Source organism: Neofelis nebulosa, chromosome 13 (assembly GCF_028018385.1).
Source record: "Neofelis nebulosa isolate mNeoNeb1 chromosome 13, mNeoNeb1.pri, whole genome shotgun sequence".
Taxonomy (NCBI): Eukaryota; Metazoa; Chordata; class Mammalia; order Carnivora; family Felidae; genus Neofelis; species Neofelis nebulosa.
This window is the reverse complement of record NC_080794.1, coordinates 23,580,340-23,600,746: the sequence shown is the minus strand read 5'-3', so window position 1 is coordinate 23,600,746 and position 20,407 is coordinate 23,580,340. Positions and strand designations below refer to the sequence as shown.

The 20,407-nt window shown below is 50.9% G+C and overlaps 1 protein-coding gene and 1 pseudogene across 1 annotated transcript; both read right to left on the bottom strand.

The window, feature by feature from the left end:
- Positions 1-20,407, bottom strand: part of LOC131492406 (src substrate cortactin-like) — a 112,271-nt pseudogene that overhangs the window by 76,898 nt on the left and 14,966 nt on the right.
- On the bottom strand, positions 5,206-8,010 carry LOC131492649 (liprin-alpha-1-like). The gene is made up of 2 exons (XM_058696362.1): positions 7,822-8,010; positions 5,206-5,430 (listed from the first exon to the last, which is right to left on the bottom strand). The coding sequence occupies exons 1-2, from the start codon at positions 7,861-7,863 to the stop codon at positions 5,236-5,238; spliced, it is 237 nt and encodes a 78-aa protein (XP_058552345.1). The 5' UTR covers positions 7,864-8,010; the 3' UTR covers positions 5,206-5,235.

Genomic DNA, 20,407 nt, shown 5'->3' with positions numbered 1-20,407 from the left:
GGTGCAGGCCTATCCTCTGACTTTTTATCTATTTATTGCTTTCTTTGTTTTATTTCAAGTGGGGGACGAGCAGAGAGAGGGAGAGAGAGAGAATCCCAAGCAGGCTCTAGGCGCGGTCAGCACAGAGCCCCATGCGGGACTGCGGGGCTCCGGGGCTCGATCTCACAAACCCAGAGATCGTGACATGAGCAGAAATCAGCAGTCGGACGCTTGACCGACTGAGCCACCCGGCGCCCCTCATCTGGGTTTTTCAGTCATGCTGCACCCTAGCTCTGGGACGATGTCTGCACCAAACTTGTTCCATGACTACAGGTGCTCACAACTTACACAAATATATAAAAATATACGCAGCCGAAGAGACAAAGGACAAAAGTACTTAGACTCCAAAGGTGAATTCTTTGTTGTTTAAGGATGAATACACGTGTTCATTTAACCTTCATTAGCGTTTCAAACCCTTACTAATTTGCATTGTGCTGTACTTAACACTAGGTCCTATCTTAATCCACATTGCTACTTGATACAAAGAAAGAACAAAAGCTCTCAAAAGTAAATTCTAAGGCAGCAAAAGAAGAATGGGGGAAGCGGCAAGGAGAAAGCAGCCTATCAGTCCTTTAGTTCCAGAAGAGCCTCACAGACAGGAAAAGGCAGGTGACATTGGAGCTGGCAGGTGGGTCCCACGAGAGCCCCCAGAGGATGGAGGTCCTTGCCTTGGAAGGCTCATGTCGCAGACGGGCCACACGGCCTTTCCGGCGGCGCCGCAACACCGCGCTGCTGCTGCTGCTGCTGCTGGCATCCGTGGGGCTGTCCGCCAGACGGAACCTGGAAGCTGGGATGCTGCCGACGTGCGTCCGCCTGAAATACGGAGGGAAACAATCAACAAACACGCACACACACACCGAGGTTGTTATCTAAAGAAAAGGGGACTTTGTCAGCCAGGCCAAAACCCGTCAATTAGGAAAATGAGGTCACAGAAAAAGGTCTCCAAGGAAGGCATCCTTGCCCCTGGCTCCAGTGCAAGCCCGCTAGCCGGGTCCTGTGGAGACAGGGTCTCCCGGGCCCAGCAGGTGCAACGCATCCCCGCGGCCCAGACGTCCCCGAGGTGGAGCAGCGCCTGCCCCCAGTCAAGCTGTCATCCAGCGTGTCTGCACCACCTCCTGCCCAACTGACCGGGAAGCACTCCTATACGTCCCTCTGGCCTTCACCTGCCATCGGACCACGTGTGCCAAGGCCCTCGCTGTGATGCCAGGTGACCCCAGGTTTTCCTCCACCAGCCACTTTCGGGCGCCCCAGGGGCATCCGCGGCAGGATCAATTGGAACCACACCTCCCAGCTCCCGTACACAGGAGGCAAAAGCGTCTCTGGCCTCTGTGCAGTTAGACTAACAGACAAATGTCCCCCTTGGCCACAGAAGTCTCCAGAAAAGTTCCATGGAGCCCCGAGCCCCTAGGGTGGAGTCACTTAATTGGGCTGTCAGCTGCTCCCCTCAGCAAAGGCTCTGGGCACGAAGCGGTCAGCAACTGTGAAGGAGCACCCGCCAGCCCACGTGCCCGGCCTCAGCCACGGGCTCACCCTCCACACTTGAACCCTGCACGGGAGTCCAGTGGCTCCTTGCTCTCTGGAAAAGAAGAGAAGCTGACTTCCGTTGCACAAATCCCAGTGCGGCCTGAGTGGGCCTGCTTTTGGAGCAGGAGCCTGCACCTAAGGGGGCCCAGTCAGCTACTCGAGGCACTGTCACACCAGAATGACTCTCACCTGGTACCTATTTCTTACAAAGAAGCAAGCAAACCTTTTAATACCTGCTGACAATTACTGTCTGCAGGACGCAGCTCACAAGCCGGCTGACCCGCTCCCTCACAGGCGACTCACCAATGTCCCAACAGACTTAAAGCGATTACATGTCATTCTCCACTCTTTTCAAAAAGCTAAGAAACTGGGAGCACTGCGCTAACCCCACCAATGTGAAGGTGACCTTCACAACCATGGCCACGTGTCCACTCCCATGGTGACCCCACTGGTGTTACCGAAGGGACCACAGCTTCCGGGGACGCTGGGTCCGAATCTGGCACGCTGGACCCCTCCTAGCCCCACCCCATCACTGCCACACTCGGTGGAGGGAGGCCGCAAATAAACCCACCCAAACACGAACAGAACTTTCCCTAACTTCCACGCCTCCTCCCATGGCTGTGAGCTCTGTCATGCCTCCCGGTCTCCTGAGATTCCAAACCTAACCTCTGCAATGAGGTTTCACTTCTCCTTCTTGCCAACTACGAAGCTACCGGCTCCCTGAGCTACATCCAGTCACTCTGCCCATTCGGCCAAAGGATTCCTCTGGAAGATACACAGCAGGTGCTAACATATGTGTTTGTGAGGTGGTTCATGTTAGGCACGGTGAAGGGCAGTGTCCCCCCCCAGCCCCGCCCCATCATCAGTTAGGTGGTACCTGGAAAATGGATCGCATCAGACTACAACACGCTCAGGGTTATTGTGTGTAACTCTGATCCGGTTCGGGTCATACCATAGCACACCCACGGTTCTACATTGGAACCATGAGCTGGTTCAGGTCATACTGGTGACAGAGGGAAGCCGCCCCCAGCCGCATCTCAAACACATCTGTGACCCGGGAAATGTCATACCCGTGGTGAAGCGAAGAGCCTCTCAGTCTTGCCCGCTTTAATTCAGCCCTCAGTGCTTCCATGCTCTGTAGAAGCCGATCCTGCAAAGCAGCAAATGACAACGACACTCACTGCAAGCAAGGTTAACGATTCTTTGCCTCAAGAGTCCGTTCAACACGGAGCACAAACTGGTAGTGGCCAGAGGAGAGGAGAGTAGGGGCGGTGGGCAAAAGAGGTGATGCTGATTAGGAGGCATAAGCATCCAGATATCAAATAAGGCCGTCTCGGGGATGAAAAGCACCGTACAGGGAATACGGTCCATGATACCCTAAGGACTCTGTATGGTGACACACGGTGACCACAGTGATGGTGGTGAGCACAGAGTTACGCGTGCAATTGGTGAAACGGTATGCTGTCTACTTGAAACTGATACAACACTGTAGGTTCATTACACGATGGGGAAATTCAGCAGTTACAAACCCCAAGACCATTGTCTCCAAGAGTCCTCCAGGAAACACCCGGATCACCAAGTGAACGTCCTAAACCCTACTGAACAGTTAGGTCACAGGCCTAGCAAGGTTACAGAGGAGAAACACCGAGCCACTAACACTTGTTCCTAATTATGTAGAGAGGAGCAGGACTTTCTGGGCGGTGGGGGAATAGCCCTTCTGTGCAATAGGCACGTGCTCCTTCGTGGACCCTCCCCAGCCCAGCCTCACGTCTGCACACGCAGCACCAGGGAGCAAAACCGAAGAGGACCTTCGGTCACACAACAACGCCCTAGGCAGTGCCGTCCCAGGCAGCAGACACCGCCGCACGTGGCTAACTGAGTGCCCAAAGTGGGGCTGGTCCCGACCACAGGGGATGGAACTGTGAGACGGCCCGTGGGTTGCAAGGACTGAATGTGGAAAAACATTGTAGAGTAGCTCCTTCATGTCTATACTATTTACATGATACAGTAACACGTTGCCTGCATCGGGCTACATGAAAACTAACATCACCCGTCTGTTTGACCATTTCGAATGCAGCCGCGAGAATCCTTGGGATGACACCCGTGTCACCTGTTACCTTCCTGCTGGGCAACGCTGCACTCAACGAAAGGTTTGCGTGAACATTTTAGCTTTCGAGCGGACCCCCGAAGGGACTCAGAAATCTGAACCCCATAGGCTGCACAGCTCCAACTCCGCCACATGCGTGCCATTCAGACTTGCCAGCGTGGGGCCCCTCGAAAGCACAGTGGTGGCTCGCCTTGGAGGAAGTGTCAGCCCCAGAGGTCACCTGCTCCTTTCCAGTCTCAAGGGATCACTGAATGATTGAGAGATGGAAATACCTTCTCACGTTGCGTTTCTTGTAACTGTTTTTTCAGATTGCCCACTTCTCCTAACGGAGACTTCTGAGAAAGGTACAGTCCTTTAGTGTTGATTCTTTCAAACGTTCCACATGCTAGAGCACGCCTACGTTTCTCTTTACAATAACGCAGCACCACAGAAAAGTCATGGAGTGGATGGCCATACCAACGAACAGGGTCACATGACCACAGAGTGAAATGCTGTCTGTGAAACTGCAGTAACAGCCTTTCCTCATGCTTTGTCCATGTACAATTTCTTCACGGATCAATGTCTGACTGTAAGTATGACAAGTTCCTAAGTTTACTTGCAGCAGGTACACTGGTTCGTACTAGCTTTTAGGGTCTGTGATGCCTCAGTCACTTGGGAAACCTGACCTAAGTTTCGTACATAGAATTCCAATCTCACATACAACTATTCTACCTAAAGGCTGGCCCCAGTGATCAAGGTAGAACCTCACGTGGGGTATAATAACGCACCTCATAATGGGTTTTACCCAAAACAAGTGTGTCGTGTAATTAGCATTGCTCACTGGTGTCTCCAAGTGCCCATCTTAGGGAAGATTCTGGGCTCATCTACAGGGACACAGGTGTCACCAGAACCGGTAGTATCAGGTCCGCACCCAACTGTCACCACCAGAGCTTCTCTCACAGAGATCCTATGATACTGCTTCCCTCCCGTTACACCTCAAGTGTATCCGTTATGATGGTGTAAGAGTCCAGGCTTAGACTCTTTCCAACCCAGATGAAAAGAGGGAAGGCAGGAGATGGAACAGGAGAAACTCTGTTTTCAGCTGCTTAAATGCTTGACAGAACTGCGCACTCCTACCGGTCCGTCTGGACAAAAGAGGTACAAATTAGCTCCCCAGACAAGAACCAGGCTGAAGGTTCCAGCACAGGGGTGGCCAACGAGGGCCTGCTGACCACATCCAGCCACTGCCGGGTCCTATCAACAAAGGGTTATCGACACACGGCCCCTCCCCTTAGTTATATACTGCCTATGGCTGTTTCTGGGCCCATCTTTGATTAGCATGAAGCTAGCTTACTCCTTACCTCTCAGTTAGTAAAAGCCTCACATACTTACTCTCGGGCCCTCCCCAGACCATACTCCTCTTCTAGACAGTAAGACGCACCTTCCCGCACACATACGTCGGGCAGGGACAGGACACTGGGAACTTAACACAGACAGTGGGTAACAGCCTGCAGTTTTCCGCGTGAAAGAATCATTTCTACTTTCTACAGTGGCTGTTAGCCTCTGCTCCACGCTGCTCCTCAGGATCACAACGTGAGCGTCTCCTCTGTGAGGACGGGGGCACTCAGCCGCTGTCTCTCATGTCCTACCTTATCTTCCACAGCAGCCATTCTCTCCTTAAGATGACGCTGAAGACGCTCGTCAGATTCGGAAAGGAGCTGGTCAATAGTGCCCGACAGACATTTATTAGTCTCTTCATTCATTTTTTCTCTCTGCCTTACCTGAAAGAGAAGACGCAGGCTTGAAGCAAAAGTGCGAACATCGGCTCAGACGTGCGAATGACCAGCGGTGCGACCCACACGCACGCCATCCTCGGCTGCCCCTTCCCACGGCACTCTTGGGCGTGCTTGTGCCTCACTGCCAGCACCGACCTCCCGGGACACAGAAACGCAGGAACCTGCTTCCCAGGGGTCATCACTTAGCAGGTGCCTTTGTTTCTGGGAAACAAAACACACATGGGCCCTCACGAATGTCCTCATTATTAGCTCTCAGATGGGCTCAGGAGGCAGATGTACATGCAGGAAAGAGCATATTCTTTTTTTAATTTTTTTTAACGTTTTTTATTTATTTTTGGGACAGAGAGAGACAGAGCATGAACGGGGGAGGGGCAGAGAGAGAGGGAGACACAGAATCGGAAACAGGCTCCAGGCTCCGAGCCATCAGCCCAGAGCCTGACGCGGGGCTCGAACTCACGGACCGCGAGATCGTGACCTGGCTGAAGTCGGACGCTTAACCGACTGCGCCACCCAGGCGCCCCTAAAGAGCATATTCTTAAGGGGATCAGCTTATCTACACACAGGAGGAGGAATATTCTGGGGCGGAAACAGAAGCTCGGATCTGGCCTCAGGGGGAAAGAAATGAATCCATTGACAAAACCGAAAGATAAAAAAAATCCACTTTGGGAAAGATTCAGTGGTGAGAAAGACTTTCACCTGTTTTTCGTGAAATTCCCACATCTCCTGAACGTTTTGTAATGGAACTTGTATTAGAAATTCATAACAAATTACCTCAAGTAATTTCCGAACGTAACCGCAAAGTTCACGGGTCTGTGTTATATACAACTCTCATCAATCGTCTGGTTTAAAAACTCGTTTCTGCCGCATCTCCTGAATTAACCCAAAACAGAAGCGCCGAGGACAGGCCGGCAGGATTCAGGGGCTCCTGCCGGGCGGAGGGCCGTGGGGTACGGACTACACATGTGCCCTGCAGTCGGGGGGCCCAGGGAGGAGGAAGAGCCCACAGGACACACCCGCAGGCTAGGCAATGGACAGTCCCTCCATGCTCGGGCTTCCTCATCTCTAAGCCACACCTGCTGGCACCTCTTTCCTTGGGAGCAGGCAACAGAAAGCACGACCACCTCACCTAACACGCAGCAACGGCCATCACTTGGAAAAGACCCTGGTCACCCCACAAGAAGGGATCAGCACCCAAGTATTTTTCAAGCAAAACAGCTTAAAAGTGTCCTTGGAATTGTCTCAGTTATAATAGAATCCTTATCTCAACACCTGTCCCTCCAAACTACCATACAGTCCTAAAGGCAATGAAGTGCTTCTCTAAGTAGGTGAGGTCGAATTCTCGGCCCAAGAGGCTAGCGTCTGGTTGTGCTCGCTTGTGTGCATGTGGCATGGCAGGCTGGGGTCGGATTGTCTCAGTTATAATAGAATCCTTATCTCAACACCTGTCCCTCCAAACTACCATACAGTCCTAAAGGCAATGAAGTGCTTCTCTAAGTAGGTGAGGTCGAATTCTCGGCCCAAGAGGCTAGCGTCTGGTTGTGCTCGCTTGTGTGCATGTGGCATGGCAGGCTGGGGTCGGCCAACACGAGCCCTCACGCTGGCATCAGAAGCTTCACTCCGCGAGAACTCATGTTTTATTCTCTGACCCTGAGGGCCAAGCACACGAGTTTCTGGTGTAAGTTAAGGGTGAGTGTTTCGAGTTTTCTGGTGAAAACAAAACCTGATGGCCTTGGATGGACGTCCCAAGATGGGGAGGCCGCTGCCTGCTCTGTCTCCTGGGTGTTTCACGTTGACGTCTGACCAGCTACCGCAGGGAAAAATCTCAGGGGATTCAAGGGACACGGGCCTCCCTTTCGTCAAGGCTCGATTACGCTATTCTTCTTCTTAGGAACATCTACCCTGACCTGTGCCTTTCATCTCAAGTAGAAATTCAGGATGTGGGGACCAAGGTCAGGCCCGTGACCTGATTTCAGGACCTCAGTGTCATGTCCTAAGGAAGGAGACCCCTCCTCTAGGCTGCCCTACCCCAGGCCAGTACCTCCGCTTTGGCCAAGGGACACCCACGAGGTCCCGCGTCAACCGTGAGTAGCTGCTAATGAGCTGGTGGGCACAGTGGGCTGTGCGGGTGCCTCCACCCCTAGGCAGCACTGCCTCCGGGGCCCCAACGTCCAGAGAACATTGTCCACATGCTAGGAGTGTTCAGTAGCATCCAACTCGCACAAGAGTCCACTGTACCCCTGATGGGACCGAGAAGGGGCCTGGCGTCCACATGGGGAGAAGTGGGAAACAAGGGACCACTCCCTACCCCCAGACCCCCAGCCTGTGCCTCATCCTCAACCACTTCCAGGTGCATGGCTGCTCTGCTCGCACACGTACCCGCTGCAGTTCTTGGTTCTTTTCCTCCAGCTGGGCCTCCATCTGGCGCAGCCTTTCCTCGATGTTGCCACGCCTCTGCTCGGCCTGTGGGCGACAGCGGGGTCAGAAGAGCTGGCGGCCCCACACCACACGCTGTGCCTACGCACGACATGCTGTGAGCGGCCTTCCGCCTGCTCACAGTCCCTACAGGCCTCATGCGTGCCAGTGGGAAGCAGTGGGCTGCCATGCTGGTGACCGGGGGTAGGCAACGGTCTCGTCCCCACCCCGGGTCCCGGATCCTTGGACAGTGCCTCGTCCCCCGGGAGACACCCCTGGCCACTCAGCACGGACAGGAGGAAGCAGCAAGCAGAAAGAGCAAACAGGCGTGCTAGCTTCCTAAGCTGGGAAGTCACTTCCAACAATTTAGCTTCCTCAGCAGCAGAGTGTCCAAAGACAAACAGTCGGGCTACACGGCTGACCAGGGACAGGAGAGAGGACAGGCGAGAAAACAAACGGAGACTTGACATGCAGATCACAAAGGAGGAGAGGCTCTGTTGGAGCCTGGGCTTATGGGTGCCCAATGCCGCCTGCCCGACTTGATGGCAGCCTTGAGGGTCAGCATCCCGTGATGACACCACCCCCTTCCCACTGGGACCCTCACTGCACTGGAACCGGTGACACAGAAGCACCGACAGGCTCCCTGCTACAGGTTCCCTCAGCCCAGGTTCCGGAAGGACGGACTGGCTGCCCAGTCATGTGCTCCCTCGTCCTGTGTGCATCACTCGATCCCAGCACCGACCACATCATGTCTGGAAACTACCTCTTCAACTGCTGCCTTCCTCTGTGGGTGGTGAGGGCTATGAGAGCTGGGAGGGCAGGGACTGTGTCTGGCACGTTCCTCGACTCTATTTGTTGAACCTCCGAGTGAATTCCTTAAAGATTTATTTCTTACAGGGGTGTCTGGGTGGCTCAGTCAGTCGGGTTCTGACTCTTGGCTTCAGCTCAGGTCATGAACTCAAGGTTTGGGCGTTCGAGCCCTGTGTCACACTCTGTGCTGATAGCATGGAGCCTACTTGGCATTCTATCTCCTTCTTTCTGCCCCTCCCCTGCTCATGTATGTGCCCATGCTCGCTCTCTCTGTCTGTCTCAAAATAAATGAACATTTAAGAATTTTTTAAATAAAAACGATTGTGTTGAAAAGAGGATAGGATTTTCTCATTTCTCGGAAAAATTCTATGCTTTTTTGGTTTCTTTTTTTCCTTCAGTAAGCTCTACACCAAACGGGGTCTCAGACTCATGACCCTGAGATCAAGAGTCCCAAGCTCCACTGACTCAGCCAGCCAGGCACCCCTGTCCTTCTCTTACCCAAGGCTACTACCTTGAGCTTTGAGTCGCTGACTTAACTCTGAAAAGCAGTGAGTCTTAGATGCAGCCAACGGCACACAGCACACATCGGACAAAACCGGAGGGAACAAAACTGAGGATGATGCCTGCCATTTGAAAAGCATTCCGATCTCAGACAAAGTAGCACCGAAAACAGATCTCAGCTGGGTCGCGGAATTTGGCACGCCGACGTTACCGGTGAGAAATGAGATACAAGAACGGACCGCCATGAAAATGACATTCCCACCATGGGACCCAGAAGGAAAGGCGGGCCCCACCTTGCAGAGAGTGGCCACCCTCTGGGCCGGCTCGGCTTCCACCTCGGGCAGCTACTTGGCCTTCCTCGGGGTCTGCTGCAGCTTCCGCTCCGCCACCTCCAGGCGCTCTTGCAACTGGCGGTTTTGATCCGCAGTCTAGGAAATGAAGGCAAAGCATCAAAGTGTAGCAAGTCTTCTCTCCGTTTCCATTTTTAATAAAGTGAAACAAAAGCTAAATGCAGAGATCTACTGTTCGTTCTGACTGAAGCCAACAGTTTGGGAGGTGCTTCAGAGTAAACCTTTCCTGTCTGCAAGGAGTCACCCACTGCCTTGGTCCTCGTTTCACTACGCAAAACATGTCTTGCCAAACTCTTTGCTCTTCTTCAGTATCTTCAAAGAAGTCTTTCAAAAGACAAAGTTCCCACACATTAAAGAAAACCCATCTTCTGGAGGAGCTTGCTCGTTCTTCCTGACAAGTTAAGGAGGGAAGGGTTCGGTCCTAACCCTTCGTGAACATATTTATACTGTGGTCCGAGGGCTCGCTCCATAGGACATTCTGAGGTGGGCACATCAGCCAGCACAGAGCTTCTGAGAGCATGCCTGATGCCAGTTGAGTTCTTTTTGGAAGTGTACCATTATTCAACAAAAGCACTCTCCCTCTTGACCAAAAACGTGGAAAACTTCAACGTGGAAAACTTAGACACGAGATTTTTTGTTAAAGGACTTTTAGGGAAGCCGAGGTGGCTCAGTCGGTTAAGCGGCCAATTCGGCTCAGGTCATGATCTCATAGCTCATGGGGTCAACCCCGCCTCGTGCTCTGTGCTGACAGCTCAGAGCCTGGAGCCTGCTTGGGATTCTGTGTCTCCCTGTCTCCCTCTCTGGCCCTCCACTGCTCATGCTCACTCTCTCTCTCTCTCTCTCTCTCTCTCTCTCTCTCTCTCACTCTGGCTCCCTTTCTCAAAAATAAATAAGCATTAAAAACATATAAAGTCATTTTAAAAATCATGTATAAGGTGAGGTTTTTGCCAGGTTAACGTTTGTTCCCACAGACTCCTTCCATCTTCTGAGTGCATATAGCTCTGTGTGTATATACAGACTGCGTCTCATGCTTTAAAACCCTCAGAATATAAATCACATGCTGTACACAAAGTATTTCACGATCTGCCTTTTACACTCATGATTTGGAACATCTTACGTGCCATCAAACAGCATTCCTCAATGTCATTTTCATGGCTTCCTAGTCTTTCACTTTGATTATCATTTTGGGTCGACTGACACATTTGACAAACACACCAGGCAAACTCACTCTGTTTGGTTTCTTTCCTTTTGATATTTGACTTTTGATAGTCTTGAGAAATATTTTTCACATCATAACACGTTGATGGCAGCCTGGCAATAGAGCCTGTAAGTTGTGTTTGGGGGCGGCCGGAGGTCTCTCTGCAGTCCAGGGCCCTGTGCTCTGGGGGAAGGTTACAGTCGTTTATTTAAAAAGACACGAAGTGTTGATTTCTCCTTATACAACAGCAGGACTGATTTACTCCCACACCACTACTTAAGACTGTCTTCATTGCCATAAGAACACTCAAGTGTGACGAGAATAGGACATGTGAAAGGGTGTGGTGGGACCGTCCTAGCGTGTAGCACTGTCCGCAGCTTAAAGACTGTTTTGAAAACCAAAAGGTAGTATCTTCTATAGCAGGAAGGTGATTTCACAAAGACAGTGCGGCAGGTCCAGTCAGCCCAGGAGTGTCCTGACTTGTGCCCAGTCAGTGTCCTGGCACAAATACGGCCCTGCCTCCCTTTACCGCCTGGGGCAGCCATCTGGGCAGGGGGCCCCCAATGGCTGTCAGGAATGGGGGTAAACAGCTGTAAACAAACTTGCAGAGTGCGGTCATTTTAAAGGGCTGGTAACCTTACTATATATTTTTGGTTTTTATTTCACAATGTGTCCTGTAATTTCCCAGGATGATGATAGAAGCTTCAGGAGGGCACCTTCTTAGAGATAGCAATGTAGATCAAGACACTCTTGACTTACCTGCTGAGTCAGCAGAGACTCTCCCTGCAGACTTCTGGGTCACTTCCTCTCTGTCCTCTATGCAGCCAAAGAAGATGCTGCCGGTCTGTATGTGATGTGCTGCTCTGCCCCAGCCTCTTGGCGGAGGTATGGGAGGCTCTTGGGTTGGAATGTGAACACTGATGGAGAATGGCCGACTTAATATGTAACAAGGCGTTCAGATGCTGTGGCATGCTCAGGCTCGGATGATCTAAGATTACTCCTGACTTCTGCTTATCAAAGTTTCACAGTGATTGAGATTTTTTTAACATTTCTATCTAATGGAATATTAGCGTATTCTCTCCACTACTACAACTAGGCATCGTGGGTGTCCTCAGAGCGTTGGACCAGCCTCAGAGCGTCACTTGCAGAGCTACGTATGTGATGGGCAGCCCTGGCCCCTCTTTCACAAGATGGCAGATGGACACGGCGAAAGTGTTTTCATGGCCTCTACTGCCCCTTTGCTATTTGAGAGTGAACTCCCGGGGACTCCCCCGGCTGCTTGCGGGTGGAGAGAACCCCACTCAGAAGTGCCCCGGGAGCCCTCAGTGGTTGCTGCTGTGGTTTAGAATGTGTGGGGCTGTATTTGTGCCCTCATGTGCTATTTTAAGACTAACCGCATGCTGCGTTTGCACGCTGCCCCTTGTGTTGCTTGGAGCAGGCATAGTATCTGCACCACAGAGGCTGGATTCAGCCAGTCGTGTCTTAATCCTGCCGACGCCTCCTGTTGGTGAGTAGAGGGCACCGTCCGTGCAGGCCACAGTCGGACACCCTGTGTCCTGTCTGCGCAATGTCCATGTGAGCCAGGAGAGCCGCAGCAGGCTCACTTAGGGACTTTCAGAAATACACAGACACGCAGACGCACATAGACTCACAAACACACACACATACACACACGCACACACATACACACACGCACACACACGCACACACACACACACACACACACACACACGAGCTTCTCTACACCTGCTAAGAGGATTCTGGTGTTTGTGTGCTTACACTTAAAGAGGTTGGTGTGTTCTCAGTTTTTCCAGAGAAAACTGTATTTCCACTCTTTTCGTAAAAAAAGAAGTTTGGGTTCAGTGTCTGCTAATGTCTTTTTTGGTAGGGAGGCAGGATTGCTGTTGGAGCAGTAGGAAATTTTCCAGGTCTGAGCTGACCTTCCCGGTCGTTCGGGAGCAAGTGGCACTGGCCTTTGCCTGGTCTGGTGGAGCTCCCGGGTCAACAGGCCCTGGCTGGCTTGTTTTACGCACACCTTCTTGAATGGACCAGGCCCAAGAGGATTCTCGTCCTCACATGAGTGACACTGGTGGCCTCTCAGTTGAGAGATTAGCTTTTGAAAGCGGAAGCACATTGCCCTCTGAGGCACTGAGTTTGAACATGGAGATTTCGGGTGTGGGCCCCGGAGCCCGGCCCTCTTCTCCCTGCTCTGAGGACCTCCAGGGGTGGGCTTTGTTCTGCTCTCATCCTGTTTTCCTGTCTCAGCCACAGTGTTTGATTGTTGGGAGCTCCTGGCTGGAGGCCAGGTGGAGCCTATGACACTTGAACTTAGGGTAGTGAGTTTGAGCCCCATTTTGGAGTGGAGATTACTTAAAATCCTGACAAAATAAAAGAATAGTTGATTGATTCCTTCATCTTGTTTTTTTTAATTTGGGAACTTTCAGTCTTAAGCCAGTAGGAACTCAATCGAATAATTCTCATTGATAATGCAAAATGCTTCATATTTTCTCTAGATTCTCAAATCTCTTCAGCCAGGAAGGTCTTTGGGGAGGGGGGACACGCGCTAGGCCCCACCTGGGGCCCCGGAAGGTGCTTTTCGGGCTGTCTTAAGACTGATTCTTTCCTTTTATCTTGCAGTTTACCCACACTGCTTCTCCCGATGGTCTTGCAGCACGCTGAGCCCAGCAGTGACTACATTTGAAACTTCAACCAGATCTTTCATCTGTTAATCCTTGTTATATGGACCCTGAGATATTGTATTACAGTGTTTGATTACTGAAAAATTCGTGAATAGGATAGAGAAACTCATTTAGCATTTAATGTTTCGTACATTTCTGTAAATTTGTCACTCCCTATAGAGAGTTCCTGACTTTCATGTATATCCGGGCTATAAATATCCTTTGGAATCAATTGATGTTCTTATATCTCAGTTTAGTCTTTCAAATGAATGTACTGTCATGGCTGTATGTATGAATCCTACGACAAATACGGTCTTTTATAACCTGTGCATGTATTGTAATTATCATTGTTTAATTGTTTGTTAAGAAACCCTGACAGAGGAAAGGATTTTACCATGTTTGTAAAATCACCGTGACACAGCCTGCATTATCCTTTACGAATGTCCCTTAGCTCTACAACCATGGTTTTGATATAAGCAGACTTAATTTGCAGCAATTGTCGCTGTATTTTAACGACTCACCTTAACTACACTTTTTCTAGCAAGAAATGCTTTCTTGTGCAGTGTGAAGAGATTAAAAATATCTGGTGTTGACTATCAGCTAAAGAAACTTGGAGTGGAAAGCTGATTGAAACACTGTGAAAATCTCCCAGGGCCGGTATGCTCTTTCTGAGCCTGGTCCCTGGGGGCCTGGGCGGTTTGCCTGGAGTGACCCGCACAACCTGGGAGCCGAGGCCCCAGAAAGCCTGGGTGGGGCAACCTGGCCACCTCTTCCCCGGAACCCTGCCCACCCCCTTCTCTCCCCCAACCCGAACCTTAGACCCCTGGCAGCAGAACTCTCAGAGGACCAATCAGGGTGCACTGGTCTCCCACCTCGGGCCAGGGCGCTGGGTGCTCAGCACAGAGCAAGATGCAAGATCCTGGAAACAATGGAGTGCAACTCTAATAAAGGCCTTATTGTTCTTACGGAAATCAGCTGTTTAGATTTGTTTGTAAACAAGTTTAAGGAGTGGACCTCATTCTCCATTTGTAGATTTTATTTAATTTTTTTTATGTTTCTTTATTATTGAAAGACAGAGAGAGAGACAGAGCATGAGCATGGATGCCGCAGAGACAGGAGAAGACACACAATCCGAAGCAGGCTCCAGGCTCTGAGCTGTCTGTCAGCACGGGGCCGGGCGTGGGGCTCGAACTCACGAACTGTGAGATCATGACCTGAGCTGAAGTCGGACGCGTAAGTGACTGAGCCACCCAGGCGCCCCATCTCCATGTGTAGATTTTGAGGAGACAGCCATTTCAGGTTAGAGTAGCCAACGTAACTTATAATTTTGAGGTGGCATATAAAAAAGCCACCAAGGAATGTGCTCAGATCATGGAGCCTTATTTCTTATGCAGCTGGGACAGAGATAGAAACGACACGTCTCTTTACATGTCGTTTCTGCTTTTCATTGGACGTTTGACAGTTTCCCTGTGTTTTCTATTCATCTTTGGTGAACTTCCTGATTGTATGACAGAGTAGGTACCGTCTACTTTGAACTATTTTTATCACGGCATTATTTATTGCTGGCTTTCAAGGCAGTAGTGGAGCGTTTCTCACTGCCAATAAAGACTAGTGAGAATAAGCTGCCATTGACTTGAGAAGTGGCTGCCGTGGTTTTCTCTGGTGCTCGGGGCCATGAAGGCACTTCTGCCACGTGGAAGTAGTAGTGTGGAAGCTGGAAGTGGCAGTTCAGGACAGGGGTGTCCTCCACAGGAGGGCCAAGTGTCCAGACCCCAGGGTAGCGGCCCCGGAATCAGTGCAGCCGGGGGCCCAGGCAATAGGCCAACAGGGCAGGGCGACTCTTCCACGGTCAGGGCCAGCTGAGGCTGCTCTTCCTCCAGGACCCCAGGAGACTGGAGTGTGTGCGTGTGCGCATGTGTGTACAGGCGCGTGCTTTCCGCCCAGTCTCCACTCCTCTTCCACCCTCTGTGTGGGCTTTCCTGTCCTGCTGCTGTCCTCTCAAGGTCCCAAGAAGTGCCCAGGGCTGCATCCTTCCCCATCGTCTCAGCCCCTGGAACCCACTAGGCTGCTTCTCCCGAAGCTCAGACCCAGTGCTGAGTCTTATACCAGCCAGTGTGGCAGGCGGGAGGGTCTGCCCGCACTGGGGGCTGGCAGCCACCACCAGGCCAACTCAAGAGGCTCTGGCACAAGATCCCTGTCGCTCAGGCGACCCTGGGACGGTTCCTTCCCTCCCCGCCACGGAGAGGCTGCACACGGGGTTTCGGAGACACGCACCGGGGCACATCCAGCAGTTAGAGGGTACGTTGGCCTCTCCTGTGCAACCGGTGGCCACCGTCCCACTGGCTTGGAGTGTCTTTGGTGTGTCCGGCCAACCATCCTCAGAGGAGGCGAACAGAACCTTTCTCCACTGATGCTGAGGGGCGGCCCACAGCCTAGCCTCCAGGCCTCAGAGCCATGGCTCTGGTTTCCAGGCCAGGATGCTCTTGGAAAATTAAGTAAAAGCTATTTTTAAACTTATAATGAGAACAAAATAATGGAAGTTGCTTTAAAAATCATTAACTAGGGGTGCCGGTGTGGCTCAGTTGGTTGAGCATCTGCCTCTTGATCTTGGCTCAGGTCATAGTCTCATGGTTTGTGGGGTTTGAGCATGGCATCGGTCTCTGCGCTGACAGCACGGACCCTGCTTGGCATTCTCTCTCTCCCCTCCCCCGCTCACGCAAGTGCTTGCTCTCAAAATGAACGTAAAAAAATAAAAAAATTTAACTTGTAATTAAAGCAGTGACTAAAGGATTGTCACATTGCACAAATAGAGGGTTGAGGATGTCTTCATCTCCAACACCTTATTTTCTTTTTTATGTTACCTTTAAATTTTGTAAAAGTTGTGTTCATTTTGAGAGGGACAGAGAGAGAGAGAGGAGGGGCAGAGACAGAGGGAGAGAGAATCCCAAGCGGGTTCCTCACTGTCAGCACAAACCCGACATGGGACACAACTCTCACCAACAAAAAAGATCATGATGTGAGCTGAAATCAAGAGTCAGAAGCTAAACAGACTGAGCCACCCAGGTGCCCCTAATTTCGATTTATTTTTTAAGATTTGAAGCAACGTCTGCACAGACCCATGACCCTCCTACAAGAGTTGTATACTCCCCTGAGTGGCAGCTGAGTGACCCTGGTTTTCTTACTTTTTCAAATGTTTTAATGTTTGTTTATTTTTGAGAGGGAGAGAGAGACACACCCACAGAATGCGACTGGGGGAGGGGCAGAGATAGAGGGAGATATAGAATCCAAAACAGGCTCCATGCTCTTGGCTTTCAGTACAGAGCCTGACGCAGGGCTTGAACTCACCAATGGTGAGATCATGACCTGAACGGAAGTTGGACACTCAACTAGCTGAGCCACCCAGGGGCCCCTGTTTTTAACGTTTTGCCCAAAGTGCCACCACACTCATTATTTCCAGAGAAACTGTGGCTGCCCCCACCTTGGTTTTTACTCCCCTCCCTACCCCATGTGATAGTATTCTAACCGTTTCCTCCCCTTGCTTCCCTAGAAACTCATTTGTGGCCAGTGTGAGCCCTGGCACATCCACTTCAGATTTACCCGGTGGCATCTAGGTAAAGAAGCGATATGTATTGCTCAGCCACGTGGATTGCAAGGAGGACAACACAAAGGGCTCACGGTGCCACCGTATGTCCCAGTATTTACACGTGACCTCACCCACCCTCTGGGAATGCGACGCCCTGGGTTAGGTCAGGGTATGCATCAATGATTAAGTGACCCTGTGGGTTGATACTGGTGGAAGATGGGTGATGCATTCATGAGGGTTTACTGTACATCTTCCTTTGGCATTTGTGCAGAAGTTTCTAGAATAGAAAACGTTAGTGGTTGTTTAGGGATCCCCTCCGTGCGATAGATGGTCTCAGCCTGGAATGACTGCTCCCTGGCCCTCACTTTGGAACGTAAAGTAGCCCGGGTTCAAACTTTGAGCTGCACCGGCAGCGGAGACACGTCTCCCATCACAAACCGGCGTGCAAGTGCCGATTCCATCTTGACGCTGCTTTCACATTTTGATTCCTGTGACATCAGGATGCGTCCTACAAGTGGTGACATGGTAGACTTGCTGAGAGGTGGCCTATGATGACATCAACGTCGCGATGGGAGGTAGGGGCTTCGCTACTACTCCCTTTGAGAGGTGGAGTCTAAGGCCTCCCCTTGAGCCTGGGTCAGCGTCAGTGATGTGCTTGTCGACATGGATGTGTAGATGGGATGCCGGGGACCCTGGGGTTCTTGTGTGTGACAGAGTGGTTCGTGGATGTAAGTGGCATATGCTTGAGACTGGCTTGTTTCTAGGCAAAGAGGGCACTTTATTTCTCTGCTCTGTAATGTCTAACCGTGGGGTGCCTGTCGAGGCTGCTGTATCATTTCTGGGAGTTGGTGGGGAGTCGGTGGCTTGACGGATTGGTGTCTTGATCTCTGGGCAGTAACCATTACTTTTCATTAGAATTGCAGCCGGCCTCTCCCTTTGCTCCCAGAAGCTCCCTGCTTTTCATGCAGACAGCATTCCCTGTGCTAGGTTGTCTCCCAGCTGCAACACGGTCCCTTCAGAGAGGTTTCCTTGGGTTATGTAATTATTTATTTATTTATTTATTCATTTATTTATTAATGTTTGTTCCTTTTTTAGAGAGGAAGATGGGGTGTGAGCAGTGGCGGAGCAGAGAGAGAGGGAGACACAGAATCAGAAGCAGGCTCCAGGCTCCTAGCTTACAGCACAGAGCTGGACGAAGGGCTCGAGATCGTGACCTGAGTCGAAGTCAGACGCTTAACCTACTGTGCCACCCTGGTGGCCCTTTTGTGTGTGTGTGGGTGCGTGTGTGTGTGCGTGTGTGTGTGTGTGTTTGCGTGTGTGAGTATGTGTTTAACTCACAGTAATAGAATTTTATCACTTGTAGCAAAGTCCTCATTTACAAGGAACAAACACTGGAGGCCATGAGGAGATGTATGCTGGCAGGTTGCAGCAATGATTTCTGTTTGCAGGAAGAGAAAACGTTATGCAGCTACAAATCTTTGGAAACGTGTTATTTTCTGTATTTTCTCAATGTGTCTGAAAACCAGTTGAGCTATTTCGTTAGTCAAATGCACTTCCTCCTTCCCTCCTTCGGATGTCTTCACAAAGCCGTGTGAAGTGTGGGAGGATGTCCTGGAGTCCTGAAAAGTTCTGCACGCCTGACGACTTGCCCTGGCGGCAGACGTCCTCCTGACGTTTTTACTCTTCATCGTGTTACACACGGATCCCTCCAGATGCCTGGGATTTCCTCAGTGGATCGCTGGGTTTCAGAGAGAGACCTGTGAACAGCCTCACCTTCCGCCTGGAAGAAAGGTCTGTGCCTTATCAAAATGAATGAAATCTTGCCATGTGCAGCTACATGGATGGAACTGGAGGATATTATGCTAAGTGAAATTCGTCAGAGAAAGAAAAAAATCATATGACTTCACTCATATGAGGACTTCAAGAGACAAAAGGGATGAACATAAGGGAAGGGAAACAAAAATAATATAAAAACAGGGAGGGGGACAAAACAGAAGAGACTCATAAATATGGAGAACAAACAGGGATACTGGAGGGGTTGTGAGGGGGGTGATGGTCTAAATGGGTAAAGGGCACTAAGGAATGTACTCCTGAAATCATTGTTGCAGTATATGCTAACCAATTTGGACGTAAATTTTCAAAAATAAAAAAAATAAAATTATAACAAAAAAGAAAACAGAAAGGTATGTCCCTTGTCACCATTGTGTTCCCTCCACCCAGAACACAGGAGTGAGTCCCTGAGCAAGGAAAGGGAGGGGATTCTCCCTTTGGGTGTGCGAAGATCAGATCAGGAGAGAAATTTTCTGGGAGGACATTTTGTTGTTTGGCAGGTATAATCAAGAGGGCGCCTGGCTGGCTCTGCTGGAACAGCCTTGACTCTTGATTTGGGGGTCATACGGTCGTGAGTTTGAGCCCCACGTTAGGTGTAGAGATTACGTATGAATTTAGTAAATAAATAAATAAAACAAATGATTAATTAATTAAATCACATTTAAAAAATCCAGCCCGGTTTCCAGTGTTGCCTGTAGTTTCCAAAGAGAACTCTGGAGCTGGGGAGCAGGAAGCATGTGGACGGTGGGCAGGGCTGCCAGGCCGGGTGTGAGGAAGGAGGCACAGGTGCTCCCCCTGTCCATTCGTGTGACCGTTTCCTCCGGCCCGAACTGCAGGTGGCTGAATTCCTGCAGTTGGGTGGCCTCTGTCCAGCTCAGGGCCGTGGGACCCACTTGACTGGAGAGGCAGAGACTGTGGGCAAATCACACAACTTTCGGTTAGCCGTTCTTTCATTCGCGAACGGGCTCCCTGGGACGACACTGTCTGGGTTCCCCTCCCAGGGCTGAGAGTTGAGTCTGTTGGCTGTCTAAAAGGCGGCAAGAGCAGATTACATCTGGGAAATTCTTGCTGGTCTTGGGGCACCTGGACAGAGTGGAGCATTGAAGTGGTGGCTTTGAAGGGACAGTGTGGATCCTGTCTTACCTGCTGGCAAACTGTTGCCCGTTCAGGGGACAGTGACAGAGGTCCCACCAGGACACTTGACATCTGAGCCCTGATTTGCCCCTCGCTGCCATCCCGGATTTGGACTTGGAAACCCAGTGGAGCTGGAGGGGGTGGGTCCAGATGGGCTATTGTTCTGGCTGAATTCAAACTACCAGAGCACAGGTGTGGCACCCCAGAAAGCACCTACTGGTGTCCCCGGATCAGACACGTGGGTGGAGCTTCAGCTTGATCGACTTCAAATAGACTTTCAGTTGCTTCCTGGCCCCGGTGGAATTTTACCAGCACTGGTGTGGAAGACGAGTCGGTTCTCATACATAGGCTTCTCTTGATACCCTTAAAAGTTCGATATTACATTTGCGCGTGGGAAAAGTCTTGTCCTGTTTAGGTGTGAGGCGGCTGTCCCTTGTCTCTGTGCCAGATGGACCCTTCCAGCTCT

Bases quoted from the DNA above. Each gene is read 5' to 3' on its own strand.
- LOC131492649 (XM_058696362.1), bottom strand. From the start codon at position 7,863: ATGGAGGCCCAGCTGGAGGAAAAGAACCAAGAACTGCAGCGG. The intron at 5,431-7,821 runs GTACGTGTGCGA...CTTCTCTTTCAG, and splicing joins AGAACCAAGAACTGCAGCGG to GTAAGGCAGAGAGAAAAAAT.